The sequence below is a fragment of the Coturnix japonica genome, chromosome 11 (assembly GCF_001577835.2).
Source record: "Coturnix japonica isolate 7356 chromosome 11, Coturnix japonica 2.1, whole genome shotgun sequence".
Lineage (NCBI taxonomy): Eukaryota > Metazoa > Chordata > Aves > Galliformes > Phasianidae > Coturnix > Coturnix japonica.
The window spans coordinates 9,324,632-9,345,331 of NC_029526.1; the positions used below are offsets into that span (position 1 = coordinate 9,324,632).

The following is a 20,700-nucleotide window of genomic DNA, read 5'->3' on the forward strand; positions in this document are numbered from 1 at the left end:
GTGTTACTTTAGTAAATTGTTTTATTTCTTTACAAAATAAGTACAAATAAGGGAGTATGTTTTCACACAAATTGGGGGTATTTACGAGTATGTACAGAAATCATCAAAATAACGTAATTCTAATAAACACAAGGCCTTTATAAACAATATGTACAAATTATCAATACATTTAAAACATAATTTTACACTTCCTGGCCTTAAATACCTTATGAATAATCTTTTGGCTAAATAGCAGCAGTATAAATTTTCTTCTGCTTTTCATAAACCTTAAAAAATAATTAAAACTTTTGTTTTTAAAACTATTGGACAAATAGTTCTATTTGTGCTTTCGCTACGGTTTCCCATTAAAAACAAAAAAATATTGCCTCAAAAAAGTGGCAAGCATAATGTAGTAAAATTGAAAAGATAAATAAGCAAATGTCTCCCTTCCACAGCCACCGGTAATACTGTCACATCTCAAGCACGACTCGTGCCCACCTCCTTGCTGAGCATTCCTGTCCAATTCCCATTTGAAAAGACTCACTAACTTTGCTTGGCTTTGGTGTTGGCCCTGGAAAATCCAATTCAGCAAAGCGTTTGAAAAGCATTCATCCCGCCATAAGAACTTACACCTACCCATATGCTTAAAGGCATGCACTTGTTCATGAGCCTCTCTGGACTGGAGTCCTCGGGTCCAATCGTCCACGGCAAAGCACCGCCGGTCCCCGCAGCACCAGCCCCCGGGGCACACCCGGCTCTTGTGGCTGCCAAGAGGGAACCGGACCCCAAAAGCTTCCTTTACAGTTACTCGAATAATCCATATAGGATACTCTAAAATCTTTCCCAAACAATACTCTCTTTTATAACCACCACTAAACCATACTCTGTGCAATAAATAAATTAAGATATTTTTAGAAAATAAAAGGATTCATGTTACTAACCAGCTGCTACAAATGTGCAAAAGGTTGAAGAGATTCAGAAAGCAACAGGAAGCTTGGTGGACCTCAGTTGGGACCCGAACACACAGATTTCATACACTTAGGATTTGGTTTAGCAAACGGCTGAAGGAATGCACTGTGCTGTAAAAGCAAAAGTCCTAAATATATCAAATGTGTGACAGCGTGCACTGGTTATTCTTTTAGCTGTGCAAAAAATTGCAATCAGATCCAATCTAACAGGTATTGCCATGGTTAGTGGAAACAGCAAACCCTAAAGGAAAACCAGCACCGCTGGTGAACACAAAGATTAACCCCGTTCAGGTCCCAGTCCTCCTGCCCATGACATCTAATCTATGGCAGCCGCTGAGGCATTTATGTAAATCAATGCCATCCATGTTAGCCTTATCTAATGTGGCCAAATGCAGTCAGCCTTTGGAGTTGGTTACATCTGCAGACTTAACGTTTTAAAAACTTTTGCACATTTTTTTTTCTTTTTTTTTTTTTTTCTTTTTTTTTACATAAAGGGAATTTATTGCATGTGTCTGCCAGTTTTACAAAACAAAATTACCAGAACATTGACTTCTGAAAAAAATAGAAGGCACATTAAAATGACAGCTTTTCAATGCAAGTTGAACTTCTGTATGGAGAAATCAGTACAATTCTTGGCTTTACTTAAGCAGAGCTCGATAGAGCAGGAGAGAACGGCTCGTTTCTCTTTCCTGTTCCATGTAGAAGATGAAGTCCCTGAGGTTTACTCGCGTTATTTTCTGTCGTGCATACTGCCTGGATGAAGGAGTCCCCAAACCAGCCTGACCTCCACCGGAAATACTGAGGCCCTACAAAGAAAACACAGCAGAGTTCAAAGTCCTGCAACAGTCAGGAGTTTCCTCCAGCCACCACCTGCTGGATTATTTCAAATATCTCACATGTATTATGAGCCTCACTCTGAATGTATTACGTAAGACTTGCTTCTACTTCTGAGTCTCACCAAGTAGATTGAGTACAGAAACAAGTGGGAACAAGCACATGGGACAAAACTAGACAGTACTTGTTTACAGCACAGGACAAAGGTACTGAAAATTCTCCTGCTACAGTCACATGAACCACAGATGTATTAGGGCTGTATAATGTCAATAGCATTTCTGGGACAGAACTATATGCAGTAGATGAAACCTTTAGAACATCAAATGTGTGCTCCACATCCTGCATCTAAGGCTGGAACAAGGTGAGTGCTGTATGGGTGAGTACATTGCTGCTGCCATAAGCTGCAGGTCCCACACATGCCCAGATTCCCTCCTCTGGGTGTCCTGAAGAAAAAGGTTTGGTGACACTGAACCATCCTGGTGAGATGGACAAATCATGGAGAGCAATCACAACAAAGACTCAGACACTGTAAGATGATGGAGACAAACATAACTGTACTGCTATGTAAAACAATGATAAAACTTTGTTTAAGTTGGTTTGAAGCTCCTGAATCACTGAATAACTCATCCTGGTCTTTCCAATAAGTTTCTAATACCTTTAAAATACCAGGCCTACTTACTGCTGCTCTTAACCTACCTTTCTTTCCCCAGGAAATACTTCTGCATGATCTCGATTTCAGCCCTTACAAATACGATTCAGCGTGACTTTAGTACTGAAAGGTTATGGGGAATACATGTATGGTACATTGTGAGGAGGAGGTGACACTTTTCTCTATTGCTTTTCTGCTCACCAGCAGAGCAATACTGCTCGATACATTTCCCTCATATCTGATTATTAAATTACAATAGTGGGTCAAATCCTATTTTAACATAGCCTTACTGTAGTTAAATGAATGCTGCTAAGCTTGGAGGCAAGAGAAGGAAAAGCCCACAACCTTTGAGCACCACAAGCATTTGATCTTAGGGATTCTGGTCTTTAGTATGAAGTAGCTTTTGCTAACAGATTAATTGATTTACCACCCAGCCTCATCGCTCATAGGAAAAGCATGTGTTGCAGCTGCAAGGGTTGCTCATCCATGCTGAAGCCAGACATCTCCCCAGTGCATAATCCATTTATTAGCAGTGCTCTGAATTTATTCAGCCTTTATGCTAAAACACATTGCATTCCCAAATGGAACAGCATCATTCCATTCTCCACCTTCCACAGGTTTGGAACAATGCCCCACCTTAAGCTGCCTCTCATCCCACTCTGTTTAGCCAGGGCTGTTGTGACTAATTCCAACTTTCCAAGGAACGACCACCTGGATGCTTATTTTAATTAAACAGTCTTAAAAATATTTCTCTTTTTTCTCATCCTCCTACACACTGAATCTCTCCCCCTGCCCAGCAACACTTCTGTCAGATCTGAGCAGCAGCAAACACACAATGCGACCACCAGCCACCCTAAACTCACACCACGAACTCATCAGATACCACCTGCAGCTCACTGACCCAGAAGCACCAAGTACATGCTGCAATAAGCCTTTAAAAAAAAAATAATAATAATACCTTTTATATTAAATTTTCTTCATCTAAAAATATTCTTTTAATTGTTGAGGTACATATAAATCCAATAATTGCTTTGTATTTGTTGGGCTGAGCAGCTGGAATTAAGATGAAGACACATTCGATGCATTTATCACTCGAGGTACTGAATTTTTGAGTGGTAAGAGCCTGTAGCTGATGCAGGGCCATAGCAGGACATGAAGCTGTGCATGTTCACTTGCAGCCAATCAGGGAGCCTGCTGCCACCCCGTAATCCTCTTTTATAAGGTAAAAATAATGTAACAATGTCGTTAGAAAGCAGAAAAACATACCTGTGAGTTGACAGAACAGGAATTTGTTCCTGTCAGAATGATCTCCATTTTAAATTAAAGACTGAATTTTTGGTACTGAATCATTAAAAATTAAAAATTATTACTGAGTGCTACATTAAAAACATGTGCTGCCAAATGCCACCTTTTTAACTGTGTATGTAAATAGAAGTGTATTTCATTGGTGAGAGCAGTAGAACTGAAGTAATGCAGATTGTTCTTTTTCAAACTTTTTTTGACAGGCTCCTCATCAACACAAACAAGCCCAATCTTGGCTGTATCTATGGCAACTCATAAGAGTTACAAAGATAAAAGCTCCAATAAAAAAATAAGTGGCTGTAAATTGTTTACATCCTTTGTTTCTTCCCTGCCACACCCAAGCTATTACCAAATCACACCCACTCAAATATACATCAGTACCAGTTTTTGTATCAGCAACATTCTATTTATAACTTAAGGGAAAGTTAAGATGTTTCAGACCAGAAAGAAAGAGAAGAAAAAAGCCAGCAATTTACACAATATATATATTGCATGAACCCTTTCTGCCTCTTCATTTTGAAAGCACCTACATAAACAAGTTACTGCCACTTGTTTCCACTCCATCTTGCCCTCTCCTGTCTCCCACCATCTCTTTGCTGTTGTTGCTTCACCTGCTCCTTCCTTCAAAACTAATCTTGGCAGCTGCAAATCTCACAGGACCGTAAGGAAGGGAGCAGAGAGCGACTGCATGGCTCTGCATCACACAGCGTCTGTTCCCTTCCAGGCTGCAGGGAGGTGGGCGATGAAGGGGCTTTCCTGCGGGACCCACAGCACTGCCTCTCCCAGCTGGGCTGTGATACGGCCTGGAAGGGAAACGCACCAACAGCCAAAGGTAGAAGCAGCAAAAAAAGGCAGGCTGCCACGCTCCTGTGAGCCTGTAATCCAGGACCCACTGATACGGCCAGACTGCAACAACTTTAATGAGCTCTAACACACTTCAGATATGTCCAGCTGACGTGTGCATATACAACTCGCAGAATTTTAAGTCATGTTGGGCTATCAAGCTCAATTCAACCATTGGAAGCTATCTAGGTTTAAACTGTGGCTTAAGAAGAAACAGAGCAGTAACTTGTTCAGTACGAACATTTTGAAGCAATTCTGAGTTCACGTCAGATGAGACACAAGATTTGGGCCACTCAGCTTGTTTGCTATTTTTATGATCATCTTCTGTGAGAAAAGTCATGCTGCTGGAAACGCAGAGTAATTTTTATTCTGCTCTAGTTCGACATAAAGTAACAGCCGAAGAGCTGGTAGATTAGTAGGTAAACATACAACCATCTGCCAAACAAACATACACTCTAGAAACTAAAACAAATAGTCCTGTGAACACAGAAATCCACGGAGCCTGATTTCTTCCAGATGTATTGCATTTCTCCTGTAGTACTTCTTACCAGAATGAAACCAGCTCCTCCACACGGCATTCATCACCCCTCACCCCCTCCAGGAACATTCTCCCTCCACTGCTGCACTCTCCATACACCACAGATGTCCCCCTGCCTGTAGAGCCTTTTGCCACACGATCTCAGAAGTGCCCCACGTCCAGCTCCTCTCCCAGCCTCACCAAGTGCCCAGCACTCTGACCAGCTACATGATGGACACATGGTCCCCAAGCCAAACCCAGCCCTGGACTGGTGGAGCTTACACAGGAGCCTGTTCCTCACTGCCAACACTTGCATGTCTCATCTTTCCTGTACCCAAACTAACAGTTTTCAGGACAATTCCACGGGCTCACTCTCCCGCTCCTTTCTGCCTCTCTCCCCCTTCCACTGCCCACTCCCAGGTGTGAATCGGTATTTCCCAAAAGGCTTAAAGGGCGATTGGACCAAGAAAAACAGGCACACCTCTTCCAAAATGTTCATGGACAAACTACTGCTCAGAAAGTAAAAATGTCTTTGAGCACTGAATTATAATTTAATGCACAAAGGAGCAGGTTGCCCAGAGATGTGGTTGATGCCCATCCCTGGAGACTTCCAAGGCGAGGCTGGATCAGGCCCTGGGCAACCTGATGGAGCTGTGGTGTCCCTGCTCGCTGCAGGGGAGTTGGACCAGATGACCTTTAAATGTCCCTTCCAATTCTCAGCATTCTATGATTCTATAATGGTTATAGCAGCAGGTGCATGAAAATTAAAGTGAGTAAAACTGAAAAGTACGCCGTTCCTTGTTTGGGATGGAATATCTTTCATGTAACATAAGAACACTTCTAACAAATCTACACTGATTTTTATAACAGTGATTTCTACCACTGAACAATTAAATTGTATATCTTTAAATCTTTGAAGGCATTGAGTTATAGAGCCATCGAAATACACTGTGATATTCTTGTCAAAAAACACAAAGATAAGGGCAAATAGAAAATTGCATTTAATATTTTATCCATCCTGCCTTCACCAGAAAACAATTCAGTCCTGACATCTCTCCTTTGAACACAGTCTTGAACTGCGGCTATTGCTTCTCTGTGACCCAGAGAGACAAGGCAATAATGATAAAAGACCTGCTGGTTTTCTTCCCAGGCTACATGGCACATCCTTGTGGCAGACTTGCACTTCAAGCCCAAGTCTGAAAGTGGGAATCAGACAGTAACAATTCAAAGCTAAGCAATCTATGGAGTAAAAAAACACAAGGAACTTTTTCTCTCCAGCCTCCATGAACTGTAGAGGAGTGGGAAGATAACGTATCTATTAGTCTGGCATTGTGAATAAGACATCTTGGATCAGAAGAAATATTCTGGAGATATTTTGCAGCAATAATGTTTGCTTGCATAAAGTCCTATTAGATCTTTGGCTGAGAGGCACTTTGTACATGAAAAACAGGTATAATATTATGTATGATTAGCTGTCCCACATAATTTAGAGTTTAATTCAGAACCTACTAAGGCTAACAGTAATGATTTAACTGATTTAAATGGAAACTGAAACATCCTTAAATCAGTATTCCCCTGAAGTACAGAAAAGTAAATAATAACTGTTTGTCAGCACCTCAAAGATTAACAATACTGTATGAGATGTAATTATATCTACGAAAGGGGTGTGCATCTTCATATGCACAATATGGCAGCACGGCAATTGTCTTTAGAGAGATTCGTCACCAAAAGCTATCATTTAGGCCTTCAGGTCAGCACTATTTCCAAGAAGGATACCATCACTTCTTAGGCAGCTGGTTATGCTCATTTGCAAACGTTTTACCCTATACTGTTTTAGTGCAACTGTTCCTACAGACTCCGTTTTGGCACGCGTTCACCTGCTACGCCCTCTTGGATGCAAATGCGTCTCCTTTCCCCTGGGCACATAAACACACACCTCACCCTGCAGACAAACATCAGAAAAACTGATTTGCACAAGTATTTACAAGTACTTCAAATACCAACACAATTGCAACATTTCAAAGACAGCATGCAGTAATTTTTATATTAAGAAATAGTGAGAGGAAGGTAAATCATACTGAGACACGGATACAGTGAAAGAATTTTCTTTAGATGTGATCATTTTAGTTTATAATTACACACTGTTATTTCAACCCATATAAATGGACTGCCATTACAGGAAGAATGCTTTATATATACTTGCTCTTTGCCTTCATTATGTTAAGAGCTAAATCACATATGCAAGTGCTATTCTAATTGAAAAGCTGCTCTGCAAAACAGTACTGCACCAAAACCTTCCTGCTGAAAGAATTCAGCACCTCCTGCCACCCCGACCACCTATTCTTTCTTCTAAGCAAACACTCCCCTCAAAAAACGGAATCAGAACAGACAAAAAGCAAGTCATGGAACATCTCAGTGCAAAACAACCTGGGGAGAAGTGAGCCCCAATGGAAATAAATAACAAGGAGTAACATGAAGCAGATACGGGCCATTTCATTTACCTGCTCGAGGGAGATAAACGCTCAACTGCCCAGTCCTCAGCGGGTCAGCCTCAGGAAGCAATCAGACTGCAAATCATCTCAGATTCTTAATCAATTTATCCAAGCTGATCTCTGAACAATAAGCTGTATTAATGTGGGAAAGGGAAACTCAGGTTTTCACTGCACTGAGATACAGCTTGGTGTTCTGCTAAAACTTCTCACCTTTCAAAGGCCTTCCTGTATCCCTCGTTCCAGTGTGTGATAAAAACACCTCGTGTCCTCTGCCACCTCTCAGCACAAGCTCTGCTCAGGTGGTGCAGTCTCCAGGTCTTTTCATTTAACTTTGTTCATGGACCTGCTCTTCACTGCAGCAACAGGCCTTGCCAACAACTTTATCCACAAACATCTCATACCTACCACAATTCACTGCATTACTTGGACTTAAAAGCAATGACAATTTTACCTGATTAAGAATTCTCAGCTTGGACTGAATTCTTGCAGTGTTAATTATAAGTAGAATATTCTATTTATCCTGTTTCCATCATACACATATATTTTCATTTTGCTTGGAATGCTTCTCCTCCCATGCTTTCCAAACGCTTAATCAAGTGCGGCTCCCTTTGAAATACTAATCCTGCCAAATTTTTTATTGTTATTTTTCAAGTGTTGTGGTGCCTTTTCCTTCTCATCTTTCAATATTAGCATGTGGGTTTTTTCCCCTCTTTTTAAGGACTTGCCAGTATTACTCCAGTCCAACCGCTCTGTACATCCCCATATTCCCTCTCACTGGGAGAGGAGAAACGTCAGACCAACTCTGGGAGAAGCCCTACAGTGGAACTTGCAGGACTCACATTTTCCTGGAATGATACTTGACTCCCAGAGTTTTCTCTTGGGGTAATCCTTGTATTAGTTCTAAACTACTGCAGTTTAGCATAGTGGGTGGCCTTTTCTTTTTTAACCTGTATTATTGTGACTTTTGTTTAAACTTAAAATAATTAAAATATTCTTGACATTCATCAATCTCTAGACACACAACTGTAACACTTAATTGTTTAAATATCTAATTAAAATATTCTAATTGCTAAGCTAGTAAAGACTGCTTTTTGGGCTGTCTGCTATGGAAGACACGCTGAGCTGAACAACTGTAGGGGACAGGCTAACTGTGGGGGTCTAGATTCATTTGCTGCTGTTTCTGATTAAGGAGAAAACCAGGGCTAAGAAGTGCATCTTGCCCACCTTATATGCTAGCTACATCTCTATTTAAGACGAGACACAGATAACTGTTTCATATCTGTCAGTCCTCACATGGATGTGGAGAGGAGAGGCAGACAGAAAACTCTAAATCTCAATCCTTGCGGAAAAAAAAAAATTACAAATGTGAAATCTAAACGCAAAATCATTTCCTCAACCCTTCAGAGAATGAATTGCCCTCATTCATCTCCACTGACTTTCTGTTCTTAAGCCTAATTATGATGTATAACACCCAGGCTTTAAAATAATTATGTTTGCAACTGTGGGCCATCTTGTGCACTCCCAGCAATTGTGCAAGTGCCAATCAAGTGACTTTATGCACTACTTGCCAAACAAAGGGCAAAAACAACCACAGATCTACCAGCTCTTGGCACTTTTTTTTTCAGTGCAAAATTTGCTAGTACATTAGTTACAATCTAAGAATAGCGTTACAAACCCTTCCGCATAATTACCAGAGGCTCCTCTGTGGATTGAGGGTGGTATATGGCCCTAATTCATACATCCAGTCCATTAAATAAAAAATAAATAAATAAAGCAGGCAATGCAGTTATCTCAGAATTGAGTGGCAATAAAATTAAGCTTAAATGCTAATACCTTCAGCTGGCAGGAGAAGTTGTTAGAGAACAGTCCAGTGTATAGGAAATAAGAGATCAACATTTATAAATAACATACAGAAGTTGGTTAGCACTTTCTGTTACTGCACATACCATAGAACATAATTAAGGCCTAATGTATTTCAGACATTGGGGAAAAATTACAGAGTTCAACAGGAAAAGTCTGAATCATTCAGCTACTAATTTCTTTGTTTCTTAATATTTCTATTTCCTATAGTTATTTCTCATGACTGTTTTTAAGTTAGTCTTGTTAGTTAGTTCATCTTTTGTTCAGAACTTCTGGATCCTACCTGCACCAACAGCTCTTGAAAGAAAGGCTCCAAAAAGGAAACTGTTTCCCTTCCTACAGACATCAGTAAATAGAGATCAGCTCCAACTCAGCGCGATCCTTAGATTCCCCTTCTACATGATGAAGACAGCTTCTCGCTTGGCACGGTCATACTTTGCTTTTTGACTGTACTTTTCCTCAAATCCTTTCCTGAGCTCCCTTCTTCTGCCTTTCCTCCACATCGGGATCAGTTCTATGGGCTTCACGGCCTGGGTGTCTCATCACTACCCTGCAGACCACAGCTGGACCTGCTGCCCAACTCAAATTGCTTTAATATACATCCCTCAATCATTAAAAAATAAATAAATAAACAAAAGCCCCCTACTGCTTCATACTCTCCTCTAACCTCCAGATTTTCCCTTTTTCTCCATTATGAGGCAAGTCTTGAGTAAAAAGCAGATTAGCTGAACATATAAACAGAATAACATCAATTTAAACTTTGCTCTAACATTTGAAAAAGCTGTAATCCTCCCTTTCCTCAGGAATTCTAAATCCTCATCCTCTGCCAGAGCCACTTCACTACAGAGCAAACAAGCAATATTTTATACTTACATTTTAGATAACCAGTAAGAATAAGCCTTGAATTTCAAACTAAGCCATTTAAAGAACTTGCTTTTGTGAAGTTAACATTCCTGCACCCTCACAATTATCCCAGATCTACCTCTTTTTATAAAGTGGGCTCAAAAGAGCAACAAATGCTTTAACCAACTACATTTTGCTGTAACAAAAGCATGATGGAGCAATCCACGCTGATACGAAGGGAAAATCTCTTCAGCCTACAGATACTCATGGAGGAGACAGTGGCACACAAAGACAGCATTTCCAGACGTTAAAGCTCTGCTCTTAGTTACCTGTAATTTGTCACTTCTACTATCCTGGTAAATTTGGATACCACGCAGACTACCTTGAAAAAAATTAAATAAATATCATAGCTACCATAACCTTGCCCTCATTAGAAAATATACATATACAGTTATTAATAGATATTACAGCCAAAATCAAGGGCTCCATTATGAACAAATTTAAAGCATTTAATAAGAAAAAGTCTAAGGGAGACACAAGCTCACCTATTACCACAACTCATCTGATAGACACTGAGAGTAGATCCCCAAATCTGACAATGACCAATATATAAACTGACAGCTCTCACATATCTGATTACTCCTAAACTAGAATGAAAATGAATAATACTTAAACAACAACAACAAAAAAGGGCTGTGGCTATAGAAGAACCTTTCCCAAAGTACTGACCCAAAACAGAGACCATGATGGGATTTTTGGGAGGCAAAAAACAAAAGGCAGTGAAGTGTAATAAGTTCCCTCTATTTGGAAGAGAGCTGGCACAACCAATCATCAGCAATGTGAGAACTTGAACAGATGACGGAAGAGGGCAACAGAGCAGACATACACAAATGTACACATGCACACACACTGAAGAGGATTACTAAATTAATTAGAGAGGCAAGTAAAAAACAGTGTGGAATTCAGAATGCGCTCAATAGTATGGAATGATGCTACTGGCCTATTTTTACCATTGGCAATAAGAGACGAGAAACAGCTAGCTCTAGTAGAAGCAAGTGCATTATGATACAACACAACATGAGCATTATAAAATGCGAGATGAATCTCAAGCCCAGAGGCTCTTTAGCACCACTCCAAATCACAACTCTCTGCCTTCATTTTTCTTCTTTGCTACCATTCCACTTCTTCTCCCAGTACTTCTGACTTGATTAACCCTTTTCTCTCTCTCTCTTTTTTTTTTTTTTGTCTTTTACCTTCACATTTTGATGCCTTCACATAAGATTATTTTAAAAATGGCTGAATAATGCAGCAGAAATTATACATCAGGAATAAGATTTTCTTAAGTGCCACAACCCAGGGAAGTCGTAATTGTTTCCAAGGATAAAATTATCACTTCGCTGTCACCTGAATAAGATTGTGTGCTCTTGTGAAAATCTGGCCTGATTAAAAGTTACAAAAATCATAAGTCAAATGATAACCTGTTTTTAATGATTTGAATTCAGGGCTGTAGATTTGTTTGTTCTTTAAATACTTTCCTCAGAAATTCAAGCATAATGAGCCTGAAATAGGCTTCCTGAAACACAAGCTTCATTTTAGCTTTTTGGGAACTAAAAATGATATGGTTGCATGTTATGCATAATTTCTTGTATCCCTTTCTTGAATACTGAGCTCCATTGTGCAGTCTATTACCAATTACAGTTCATTAATCTGGTCTGAAATTATGAAATTTCTTTTTCAGGAGCTTTTTTTTGGTCTTACTAAAAACACAAGTTAGGATCACTGATCTCTCCACATGGCATATATAATACCTTACCTGAACGTCTGTGGCAGTCCCATGTGGTACAGTAGGTTATGACTGTTTTACCATCTGTTGTATCTGAACTCTAACCTTCATAATCCCATATCAGCTTTTCCTCCCACCACTGTTCTCAGATCTTGGCTTCTAATTTCCCTTTTTCTAATTAAATTGTAAGCAAGATGACCACTACTTTTCAGTGCTACTTTCCAGAAGCCTTCGCTGCTCCTCAAGTGACATTATTTGGTCAAGGTCTTCTTAAACAATTCCTTCAGAAGGTTTTGGTTTTGTTGGTTTTTTTTTTCTTTTTCTTTTCTTTTTTTCTTTTTTCCATTTCCTAAGACAAATCAGTAGCCAGAACATCATCCTTTATTCAGAGAAGTACTGTTCAAGATCCTGCCACATTCTTTGCATACTCATTTGCTAAGTACTTTGCTTCTGTTTAGTGAAGTGCGTCATCCTCAGTGGAACTACAGTGGACTCAATACTTTCCAAGAACAAACTACAATCTGTCAGCAATGCTTTCCACACTGCTTGACTCAGTTTCTGTCTAGACACCTCACACTGTACAGTGGAGCAGTTCTAATTTGGGTTCTGCACACACAGCAAGTTTACTATAACACCTTACTGTCTTGCTATTGAGTCACCCTACAAATTAAACAGTGACAAGAACAATAGCATCATATAAAAAAATAAATTGTTAATGTGATTGTAATAAACATAAATTCTCCTTAAAGTTAGGAAAATTGGGCAGATTTGGTAAATTGGGCACTAATGCTTGAAGCTTTTGTTATTTTAGCTTTTTATTTTGTTTGTTTTTAAAGACTTGCATCTCATGTCACCAAGTTCTATTTTCAGATGTTGGAGTTTGAAAGTCTAAGCTTTAATTCTAGGCGTTGCCAGAACAGCTCATCTGTCACACTGCTTTTAAATATAACATCTGCCTTGTTTACAAAAACTCAGAGAATAGCAATACAGTAATTAAAATGGAATACCGTGGCCTTACTGTTTACCTCTACAAAACTAATTATACATACAGACATATATAAATCCTAAATATGCATTTAATAAAAATGAATGGCATCCAGAAATTCATATGCACCTTCAGTTTTACTACACGTAAATAAAGCATCAGCACTCAATACTACTAGTTCTTCTGGGTGATGAAATGGAAGAAAGAAGCAAATATGGTTATCACCAATTACCATTTCACAATAACCATTTTCAACTCAAAATATTAAATTATAACAGCTCAGTAAACTTCTCTGACTCATTATCAACTGAACCAGACTGTAATGCCTACATAATGAAAACCATATTTATAAAAGTATACCTTTGTAAAATGATTTAACTTTTAAAATGAGTATCACCCATTTTCATTAAATGTATTCATATAATCTCCATTTTGAAAAACAATATCATTTCTAGAAAAACATTTCCCTTCTGATTTCTGTTTAGTATCTGAATAAGAGGGGAATTCAATTTTTTGAATGTGTGAAGAAATCAGTTCATGAGATATAATTTTGCTTTTTCACACATGAGTAGTTTAAATATGTTATTCAATGTTATCTTGAGGCACAAACATAAGGCATGTAGGTTAAAGAACTCAAAACTACATGCTAGTCTGCTACTTCAAATGTCTTTCAAAATATGCAATTAAAGGACATCATGGAAACTATAATTTGATTAAAGTACATTGAATTTTAGTTGTAATTGGAGTTCTAGTAAATAAATAGCATACAGTGACTATACACACACAGAGTCCCTGAATACACATATCTAATTCCACACATGTTTTCTAACTACACAAGTGCATTTATATTTTATAACTGTACTTCGGGGAAGAGAGAAGTACTTGTTTTCTTCTGGAGTTTATGTTAAAACTATCTGTTCCATCGCTATCCAGTGCAAGAGAAATAAAAGCTTTGACGGATAACAGCGAGAGTTTACACTTCACTCTTCCTCTCCAAATGCAGGAGGACATTACCTGCCCTACACATAATTCTCTTTTGCATTCAAATATTTCCACCTCTGCATAAAAATGACTTTTATTATGCAGTTTCACAGGCTTCCCTAGGTTGGCACCCCAGGAGCATAAACCTGATTCACAAAACAAAAACATCTAATTACCCCAGCTGCATAATTCATTGGCCCATAAATAAAAGTTGGCCGAGCCATGATCTTATCTGACAGCCTCTACAGAGCATGTACAGAGTGAGGATCTCTGGCAGAAGCATTCACCAGGGCTGGCAGCAGCATGGCAGGAGCTGGGCTCTGCAAGTCAGGGTTTTACCAGGGAGAGAATGAAGAGATGCCATTTTGCAACCGGGAACTTCCACGCTTGCAAGCAGTTCACCCCACCTTTGGTTGCTCAGTCTGTTCTCAGATGAATCATTTAATCAGAGGTTCCTTATCAGAACTGTGATCCTCCACAGGCTCACACACTGCAATGAGCCACACATACTTTGTGATTAACTGAGTTCCAGTAATAAAGACAGAGAAAATGTTCAAAATGGAAATACCATAAATACATACTACAGATTTTCTTCAGTCACACTGATGTAAGACTGTAATTTGAAAATCAGACAATATTCAGGTTGCAAAACCAAAACATACTTACTGAGTATTCCTTTACTTTGCATCTATTTTTCATACAATTTTGATGAAAAGCAATGTAAATTCACACAATTCTGGCAAGTTTCCCAAAAGAAACAGAAAGCTTCTAGACACTGTCTACAGAGAATCTCTGCAGTCCTTCTGTAATTGCTTCTGTTTAATTTACAGAAGTTCTTACATATCTCCTAACCCTTGAAAGACATAATTCTATTTATTTACAGGATCAAATATCTTGGATGCGCTAAATAAGAAATAAAGACGGTGACCTGGGCCACACTTTGTGCCAGCTAGCAAAAAACCCTGCAGTCTGGCATGAATTTCAAGCAAAAGGAAATGGTTTCTAATGAGTTGGGTTCCAATAGGCAACAACTTTTTCCCATATTTCAGTGCTGAACAAGGTTTCCATTCTGCACTGCAGCAGCCCAGGTGCTGCCGCCAATGGACAGCAGACTCGCATCCTCAGTGGAAACGTCATCCTGGAGCTGAGAAACCTCTTAACAAATATGTTTTTGAAACAGATGTACTTTCTCCAAACATTTTTATCTTTGATAAAATGATTTTGACAGAGAAAGTTTCATTGCCAATTTCTTCGCTAGCGCTAATGATGAGAAGCTAGACTGTCAGGGCCTGCATGGGGGAAGCTGCACAGACTGCACTGTGCTGATTTAGAGGTCTCCCTTGCTAGAGCAATGCCAGCTGCCAGAACTGCAGTAATGTAAGTACATGTCCACCACCTTGATTTACACGACTTTTCAGTGCTCACCCCAGTCCAACAAGCAGCAGATCCCCTGGCATTCCCAGGCCTGCCTCTGCCCTCCCAAGCAGGTCTTCACAGTGCTGTTTGCACGAGGATGTAACATACTTAGGTAGTAATTAACAACAGAAATGTTTAGAATAAATGAGTAAGGACAGGGCATTTGAAAAAGAGTTAACAGATGTCCTTTACATTGCTGCTGGCCTAATATCATTGCTGCAGTAATTTATTTGATCTGGAGTTTATTTAGATGCTGCAAACATATAGGGTTGTAATAATCATAAGCAGGTTGCGTTAAGCACAACACATCTCAGATGTGTAACATAGTGTTAAAAATAATCTCAGGAACAGTATGCCTTAAAGAGAGATGAGCAATACCTTCTACAGTCTGACTGTAAAACGCTAGCCAGAAAGCATCGTTCTGACTTTTAAATGATTAAAAAGGAAGGAAAAAAAAATAAAAATCAAGAGTTCCTTTAAAGATAATTTTACCCATATTTCTGGACAGCAACCATTCAATTCAAACATCAAATCCTGGCATACTTCGGTAAGCTATCAGCACAGCAGTGCTGCCTTTTTTTCCTTTGAAAAATGAAAGAATTAAATTCAAAACAAACAACTTCAATTTAACACCAAACTACAGGATAACCAATCTTAAAAATGTCAAATTGTAATGGATCTTAATACCCATATAAAACACAAAAATAGTGGCATTGTTCCTTGGTAATGCATAGCAACCTTACAGAATTTCAGTGAAGGAGAAAGAAGGGAAAAACACCTTATTACTTCTAACTCCTGCGAGCCATTTTGGTCTCCAAAGGTTTTAGACTGCCTCAGGCCATGTGTCTGCAGTGTTTCGGGAAATGACTTGCCTTCGCACGAACACTGCTATGTTCTGCAGCACTGCTGCCCCCCAGCATCCCCGCTCAATTTCTGTTTAACTCTTCCTTACCTGTATCAGCCTTTTCCCCCTTTTTTTCTGTAAGATTTCAGAAAGGTTTTGCTTAAAAAAACAAAAACCATGAAAACCCCTACACAAAAACACAAACCAAAAACCCCTCTGCTTTTCCTTACAAGTTTCTCATAAATATATTGAGGCAGAATTTATCTCTATAAATCTTGGAAAGGAAAAAGGAAATAGATTTTAAACTAAAATATTTGATAGCAAGACTAGTTTAGCTATCATCAAGGAGCTTATAAGTTTGATATATCTAAGATGCTTGCATACTTCACCGCAGTTAAATACAACTACATAAAAAGCAAACAAAAAATCATCCTCTCCACAGAAAGCAGCGTTATTACCAAAAGTCTTCACCTATCACCATATTTAGATTTTTAATTACATGCCAAGCACCACATTATAGGCTGTGATTAAGTCCCGAATAAGGCCTTAAAACCATTAACTAATTTGTCTTAGCAGCAGCGTAGTAAAGGCAATAGGAAACAGCCCACTTCAGAGGGAAGAAAAGATTTACTCCTCCTTATAATTTTTAACTCATTTATGAAGAGACGTTTTGTGTTTCCCTCAATTTTGTGCAAAGATTCAAGGATAAGCACTACAAGCTATTTAGCTTGGTAGCTCTTTTAAAAACCTCTAGAAAATACTTATCCAAGGTCACTGCTGATTGACTCAAAATACGACAGTGTACGAGGCTACTAAAATATTCTGTTCATCTCAGAGGTTGAGTAAGCAGCTCTAACTAAGAGGAAAATCAATATAATACTTCACAGTGAGGTAGGAAATGGAAAATAGTTTAGCAGTTAAGTGGTTAATGCAATTCCTAAGTGTTCAGCAATCATTGCAATTTAGTGCCATTTCGATTATTACACAATAAACAGACCATGTTGTCTGGAAGCAAATTTTTATGAGTATAGCTGAAGGGGTTGCAACTTATTTAGCTGCTGAAACTCTAAGGGAAAGAACATTTCTGAATGCGAACACTACAGATCAGAAATATACAGGTACACTAGAAAGGTTATTTTTAGGTCACTACTATGGTAACTAACCACACTGACCTTTAAAATTAATATGCAGCTCAAGAAAAATTAAGTTCAGTAAAACGTTCTTTAAACAGGATCACTTTAATAAACAACACAGCACATCCTTTGCAGCAGGATGTTGTCATGTTTTACAGCTATTAGTTTCACCTTTGTATGATAACATCATAGGATAACATATAAGAATATCATAATGCAGAACTAGGGAAAGAAAACATGTAAAATTCAGAAAACGAACTGAATTATTACTAATCTACATTTTAAAATTATTATTATTACTATTTCTAAATTAAGAATGGTTGTATTTCTTTGTGTAGAATAAAATAAAAGAGCTAACTGGAGAAGGATTTTTTTTTCCTATGATGTTGTGAAGTTGTGGAAATGTTCAAAATAGGTTTACCAAAAAATGATCTCATTTTGTCTCATTTTGTTGAAATACAGAATTCTAAATGGATTTCAAAAACAAACCTAGTTATGCAATTTATAAATTCTCAAAGACCAACAGGGAAAAGTTATGTTCAGGACAGATGAGTAGCAGGAGATTAAGAGTATATGGACAACAGCAGTGGAGACTCAGTGAAGGAAGTTTTGAACAGAAGTACTGTTTGAACCCAATATACTAATGTTCAGTGAGATACAACTTCAATTAGAATCAAGTTTTCAATAAATAATATATTCTGTGTTGGTCCATTAGGCAACAAATTGAAATTAAATCTTGCCTGGACATAAGGGTGTCCTGGCTGTTCAACAAAGTCAGCACTACAGATAATATATTAAGAAGTAGCATTCTGAACCTTGGAAAGATCCAGTTTACTCCAGCAACTTACATTCAGCAAACATAGAATACAACTGTTCTAATTTCAGCAAGATTAGTCCTAGCTATGTTTGAGACAGTCTACAATGCTGTATCAAATGACTGAGAGCAAACCAGATAGACAGTTAAAAAACATTACATATATAAAGACATATAGAGGGAGACATAGAGATAGATACCTTTTAATCTAGGTTTTATTGTAGACCTTTTTAAAACTCTGGCTCTTCCAGATGCATTAAAAATATATATATTTTTAAAAAGGAATACTATATATACATTTTGTCAGGACTCAACATGCTTCTGAGTACCACTGCTTTTGAAGTTTTAAATGCCTAGATCACAATTTCTATGAAAAAGGGGGAAAAAAACCAAACCAAAAACCTCTACAACTAATGAGATTCTGAGTCACCAGTCCAGTTTCCCATCTACTTGAATACTGCTTCGTATCCACACCTCTTTGTTGGTCACAGGTGGCATAGATGGGTACCAGTCAATTAGTAACTATATCTGCCTTTAAGTCTCATCTGAAAATGGGCTCTTTTACAATAACTACTGCACAGAACTACAGCAAGGAACAGACACAATTAGCAATTTAACAAAAGGAAAAAAAAAAAGAGAGAGAGAGAGAGAGAGAGAATGAAAAGGATGGAAGATAAGCTGTACTAACATCCTCATTTTACAAAAGGGGGTCTGAGTGCAACCAATGCAACCACCAGAGAGCCAGTCCAGCTCCCGCAGCCACCCAGGAAGCCCTAGCTCACAGCAAGTGAATTCAAACCCATGCTGAGAACTGTGAACACAGATAGGAAGCTTAGTCTTACGCACATTTTGTTGAATGTGAATGTAAATGTTTTCCAGGTTTAAAATTCCATTGAGAAAGCACAAAAAGATACATCTTACTGCCCAAACTAAGACCTGTATGCTTAACCAAGCACACAGAACAAGGTGTTTGCTCCATTGGTGTTAACAGAGCCATACTTTCTTTTCTTTTAATTAATACTTCAAATAGCTTTTCTTATTAAAACAAATGCAAGCACTATATAAACATGTAGCGACATGACAACAGGATCTTGTTTCCAAAATGCAAAGCAAAATCCTGGGCTTAACTTTTCTGAAAATTTAAGACCTCCAGGTTAGCCTTCCCCCCTCTCCATGGGGTAATTTCACTGATAGTAAATAATCAAAATTGTCACTTTTTGAAAGCCAACCAAGATTCTGAGCATTCTTCTTGACATCTTTTCAGCCAAGATTGCTTATAGCTGTTGGCCACTGAATGAGCTTATTTAAGGAATGGGAGGCTGTAAGTGTGCCAAACAGGAGCAGAACAAGCTAACACAACAGGTAGACTGCCATGATAGAAGTATTCTTCCTCAAATTACAGTCTCTTGTCAGCAAAGACCAACAGCAATTGTATCCCTTCTGCTGTACTGTACATTACAACCTCCAAATCTATGTTAAAATAGATCCAAGATCTGACAGGGTGTTTTCCATTTTGCTGCCTGAGTGCTATAGACACAAAAGAAACAAAACCAAATTTTGGTTCAAGAACACACACACAAAAACAACAAAAAAACAACCAGAAAAACCCTTGTGTAAGTAGTAATTCAGAATGCAACATTATGTATTCCAGTCTGACATAATAAGAAAAACAAGAAGCAGAAATAATTGCTGTCTGACATTAGTTACAACTGTGATGATTAACAACACAGATTTAGCTTTAAAATACAGATTTCACTGCAATACTATGACCATAAATGAGTATCTGTCTTTATAAAGAAACTGCTAATTCAAAGGATACAGGTAGGGCTGTTCTTTTATTTTGTGTCTATGTGTATAAATACATATTCTTTTCATCTATGTAGTGTGCAAATTTACTCAAAATAAAATAAAATGATGGGCGGGTTTAAAGACTAAATGCAAAAATATAAGAATGTCAAATGAGCAAACTTTTAAATTCTGCAGTTTTTATTTTATTATTAGATGCTATTCCTAACTTGTTAAAATTGATCAAATAGAAAGCTGTGAATAGAGAAAAAATTAAGCCAACTAGAAAAGTGTGACTTGGATTTAATATTTTATAATTGCCAAGGGACATACTGAGATCAATGAATTTTTGCCCGAGATGAACGTCAGAAAGAGATGTACTTCAGTCTTTTAGGGAACATTGGTCTATTTAATTCTTGTGTCTGATGCATGTGAAATATGCCTGTCTTGGCCTTCTTTCTTGCCTTAAGGCCAGGCTGGAGGCAGACATTACCACTTTTAATAGGCCGCCATCTGAGGAATGGCAAGGGATCCAATAACCCATCGACTCTAATGGATTTGCCTGTTTATTCACTTACACCTTTTTTTGCAGCTAATTTTAGTTTTGCATGCTGAGTTGTTTCACTTTAAATTAAATGAATAGAAACAAAGGGGAAAAGACTGTGCAGCTAA

General features: G+C 38.3%; 1 protein-coding gene across 1 annotated transcript in view; it reads right to left on the minus strand.

Annotated features, from left to right (window-relative positions):
- Positions 1-3: 3 nt before the first annotated feature.
- The window catches only part of LOC107319318 (transcription initiation factor TFIID subunit 4-like), a 121,691-nt gene continuing 100,994 nt past the window's right edge, over positions 4-20,700 (minus strand). The window contains exon 15 of the mRNA XM_015874042.2: positions 4-1,753. Coding sequence (XP_015729528.1) covers positions 1,586-1,753 — 168 coding nt within the window. The 3' untranslated portion in view covers positions 4-1,585. The remainder of the gene's footprint in view (positions 1,754-20,700) is intronic.